The sequence below is a fragment of the Arabidopsis lyrata genome (assembly GCF_000004255.2).
Source record: "Arabidopsis lyrata subsp. lyrata unplaced genomic scaffold ARALYscaffold_697, whole genome shotgun sequence".
Classification (NCBI taxonomy): Eukaryota; Viridiplantae; Streptophyta; class Magnoliopsida; order Brassicales; family Brassicaceae; genus Arabidopsis; species Arabidopsis lyrata.
In genome coordinates, this window is record NW_003302110.1 from 229 (window position 1) to 4,979 (window position 4,751).

Sequence of the window (4,751 nt, forward strand, 5' to 3'; positions counted from 1 at the left end):
AAACAATCAAAAGAAACATTAAAAACAAATCAAAACCATCCATTGAACAACAATCGACCAATTAGGATATTTTGATCTCAGATTCCAAAAAAGAAAGACCTTTTGCTGATATTGACTAAGCTTGCGTCTTTGGGTTTTGAGAGAGAGAATCGCTCGATCAACCTCCGTGATCTGTGGTTTCTTCACGAACAAATTTCCCATCTTTTCTTCACTTTTATCGACTCCAAAAATCAAACAATTCCGACGAGCAGAAATAGCAAGATCGAGACCAAATCGATTAAGTTTCTAGATTTCCGAAAGATGTTGGTCGTCAATTTCAAACCAAGTCCCAAATTTTTTCCCTTTTCAGTTGGATCAACAGTATGCATACATATCTCGAGAGGAAAACACGAACCGGACCGAGAAAATCTAACTCGTTCATCAATCAAAAACCGAACCGTAATTCTTGCAAAGCGCGGTTAGGTTTGTTCGTTTTATAAATCGGTCGGACCGGCCGGTTTGGGATCATGAGTTTGAATCCTTTGGCTGGTTCAAAACGTCGTCGTTTGCGCATATGAATCTAAAGCCAGACAGATCCTAAATCTCGTTCTCGACGACGGAAAGCAAAGTAGCTGGCTAGGTCCAAGATCGAAGCTTTGGATTTGTAAACCCGGTGAGTCTCACTCTCTTCCCAATCGTTCTTTGTTGTGTTTGGTATTTCGATTTTAGGTGTTATAACTTCTACTTGGCATGATTCGATTTTGTACGTTTTGCTCTTCTCTTGAGTTTAAACATGAATAGATTCGATTTATATTCGTATTGATTGAAAGATTAACATGTATATGCTGCTTTGATTCGATTTTTATATCCTAGTGAGCTATCTTCTGCTGTCTTTGTTCGCTAAAAAGTGGATATTTTGGTCACTCTCCTTCTACTTGTTTCTCTGGTTTCATCATATTGGTTTTGAATTGGTTATATATTAGTATTAAAGACTTGCTTTACCAGTCCTTATAGGTTGTGTTTTACAGTTTTAGCTTCATTTAGTTCCAATGGAATCTGTTCCACCATCTCCCATTACATGGCCAGATGGGGGAGGTCTCACCAACGAGTGGGTACATGGGCTTATGTCTTCTTTCCAATGGTCTTCATGGAATCTACCTCCTTCCCAGTTACCTTCACTTTTGCCAGTCAGCGTCTTTGATTCCCTCGTCCTCACCGCTTCCAAAATCCTCCACAAAGAGCGCAACTGCGTTCATATCGATGGCCTTGATTCTGAGTCCAACGTTGTTGTGGTTGGTGACATTCATGGTCAGCTCCATGACCTTCTCTTCCTATTGAAAGATACTGGCTTTCCTTGTCAAAACCGGTTTTATGTATTCAACGGCGACTATGTGGATCGTGGTGCTTGGGGACTCGAGACCTTCCTTGTTCTCTTGTCCTGGAAGGTAAACTCTTTACTAGCTGTTTTGCTATTGTCTCAAGTCTTAGTTTTTCTTATTCTTTTTGGTTGTTTAGGTTCTGATGCCGGACAGAGTCTACCTACTCCGTGGTAATCATGAATCAAAGTATTGTACATCTATGTATGGTTTTGAAAAGGAGGTGCTCACAAAATACGGAGACAAGGGAAAACATGTTTACCGCAAATGCTTGGGTTGCTTTGAAGGTCTTCCTTTGGCTTCCATAATTTCTGGACGTGTTTATACAGCACATGGAGGGCTTTTCCGCAGCCCAGTCTTGCCTAAGAGAACAACAAGGGGGAAAAAGAACCGTCGGGTAGTTCTTCTGGAACCTGAGCCGAGCTCGTTGAAACTTGGTACCTTAGATGAGTTGATGCAAGCTCGAAGATCAGTTCTTGATCCTCCTTGGGAAGGTTCAAACTTGATTCCCGGGGACGTTTTATGGTCTGATCCTTCAATGACTTCGGGCCTTTCACCAAATGAACAGAGAGGCATTGGTCTTCTCTGGGGTCCCGATTGTACAGAGGATTTTTTGAAGAAATATGAACTAAAGGTGACACCAAAGTAGATATTGATGCTTGTTTGATTCCCAAATACTGATTCGGATGATTGGATCAAATGTATTATTTTTGTTGGTGCAGTTGATCATCAGATCACATGAAGGTCCAGATGCTAGAGAGAAGAGAACTGGTCTTGGTGGGATGGACAAAGGATATACAATAGACCACAATGTCGAATCCGGAAAGCTTATCACTATTTTCAGTGCACCAGACTATCCACAATTCCAAGTATGTAATTTTACGCATTTGTTAAATGTATTTTCTAAAGATATGCGTTAAAAATAATTTTTGTGTGTGGTGTTGCCGTGTAGGCAACAGAAGAGAGGTACAAAAACAAAGGAGCATATATTATTTTGCAGGCGCCTGATTTCTCCGATCCTCAATTTCATAGTTTCGAGGCTGTTAAACCGCGACCAAAGGTAACTAACTCACTATGCTTATAATGAACCAATGAGTGGTTTTACGTTTTCGATACAAACATATCGACATTCGGCTTTTTAATGTGCAGGCGCATCCGTATTATGACTTTGAAAATGTGATTGATTCTGATGATGAGATGGATAAGTCGGCACTGGACACCAATGACGAACAACCAAATCGCTGACCGATCTTGGAAATAGCTGAAAAGGAGAAAGCTTGAAGTGAAGTGTTTTTACAGTTCATCTATATATACATTTTTGGATCACAATTAGAAAATAAATCCTGAAGTTGAGAAATATTTACAACAGCATGCCATTAGCATTAATTATTTAATTTCGAAAATTTAAATCAAAGATATTAATTACCAAAAAAATCTTAACATAATATCTTAACCATAACTAATCCTTTCCATAATATCTTAAAGATATTAATTAATTTTGACAAAATCAATTTTTTTAAGTAATTCATTTTTTAAATATATTTTTAATGTACATTCATTAAATTATGGTTACTATTCGTTATTTGACAAACTCATTTTGCTATATTACTTATTATTAACCATACTCATTTTGGCAATAAATAATTTGTTTAGTTATAAATTAGATTAACTCCAAAAAAACATTATTACCAAATATATAAATATTATTTATGTTTACGGAATAATATGTTATTTTAGATTATTATTATTTCATTAGGTTTCAAATATTATGAATATTTTAACTTTATAAGAATTTTAAATATTATTAATTTTTAACTTATAAGAAATTTAAATATTATAAATATTTAAATTTTATAAAACTTTAAAAGTATCTGTAATATTTCAATTCTATAATAAACTTTATCTATTAATAACATTTGAACTCTATAAAAATTATAAATATATATACTATAGAGACAATTTAAAAACAAACTTTTAAATGAACTCTAATTATATGTCTTCTAAATAAAATTATTATTAAAAAGAAAAATAACATGATGTTTAATTTCACGGGACGAGATTATATGGTGTGACGGGTTTGTGTCGATATTAATACGGAACGATATACTACGAGTGAAATCTTAGAATTAACAACCAAAATACAATTATGAAGTTTGGGTCGATATTAAAACTTTTATGAAGTTTCAAGTATTATAAATATTTAAACTTTATAAGAATTTATAAGAAGTTTAAACATTGTAAATATTTTAAGATGATAAAACGTTTAAAGTATTTATAATATTAAAATTTTATAAAAAGTTTATAATATTAATGATATTTGAACTCTATAACAATTAAAATATATATATATATTTTGGGAGCCATTTAAAGCAAACTTTTTAATTGACTCAAATTATATATGTCTTTTAAATTAAAAGACAGGGTTATATGGTATGACGGGTTTGAATCAATATTATTACGAGGCGGTACTACGAGTGAAATCGTATAATTAACTATCAAAATACAATAAATGCTAAACAAAATAAATTCAACTTAAAATTTCAATATTTAGCTATCAAAAATCGATCCGCGGGTTTAATGCGGGGTAATATATATAATAAGTACATTTAAATCAAACAGAGCAATAGATAATTTTCAAAAAAATTATAGCTCCGCGGTGTACCGCGGGTTAAAATCTAGTTATTTACAAAATGAAAATGAAACCAAATGTAAAGAAAAAGGATGAAGAAAACCATTTGTAGAATTAACATTTATTTATGGATGGAAAAGATGAAGAAATACGAAACCATCTTCAGTCTCAATTAGTTCTTAGTTTCTTGGTTCTACCACTTTTTGTTTAAACCGAAAATTCAATACAAAACCGAAGTAAACCGCCCCTTTTAACCACTAAAAGCCTTCTCTGTTCTCTAAGCCGGTTTAAGAAAATTACAGAAAACCTAGTCTCCTTGAAGATCGACGCTGGTGTCGATACTCGCCGGAACGTTCTTTGTATAGAATTGCTGCTAAATCGAGTAGTAGATTAGTCCAATGGAAGTTTGTGGGTCAAGTTATGTGTCTGTCGGCATTATAGTTTTCCTTGGGATTTTGACACATTTCTAGAATCTTATCCAAGACAAATTTCTGTGGTTATTAAATTCTAAGTAACAAGACAGCTTATTAAATGCCGAATTTGGTAGCAATTTGTTCAGATGAATGTATGTCTTCTTGTGAAAGACAGTATGAAGTGGAGGTTGATGCTAACTATCTTATGGTTCCTTATTGCACTTTGAAGCATTTATTGCAATTGTTTTCGGGTTTTTCTCTTGAGTGGGCTAAACTAATAATGGTCTTTTCTTTCTCGAAAGAGAGACGAATCCGACAGGAGCCGTTACATCTTCATGTCAAATGCACAACTCA

General features: G+C 34.0%; 1 protein-coding gene across 3 annotated transcripts; it reads left to right on the top strand.

The window, feature by feature from the left end:
- The first annotated feature begins 545 nt into the window (after positions 1–545).
- On the top strand, positions 546–2,712 carry LOC9298401 (serine/threonine-protein phosphatase 7). Of its 3 annotated transcripts, none has more exons than XM_021024681.1 (6): positions 546–652; positions 1,008–1,424; positions 1,495–1,989; positions 2,078–2,224; positions 2,308–2,415; positions 2,505–2,712. In XM_021024681.1, the coding sequence occupies exons 2-6, from the start codon at positions 1,029–1,031 to the stop codon at positions 2,598–2,600; spliced, it is 1,242 nt and encodes a 413-aa protein (XP_020880340.1). In that variant the 5' UTR covers positions 546–652; positions 1,008–1,028; the 3' UTR covers positions 2,601–2,712. The 3 variants fall into 3 exon arrangements, with proteins under 3 accessions (XP_020880340.1, XP_020880387.1, XP_020880448.1); XM_021024728.1 differs by having other exon boundaries at positions 548–652; positions 994–1,424; XM_021024789.1 differs by having other exon boundaries at positions 550–652; positions 985–1,424.
- Positions 2,713–4,751: the final 2,039 nt, after the last annotated feature.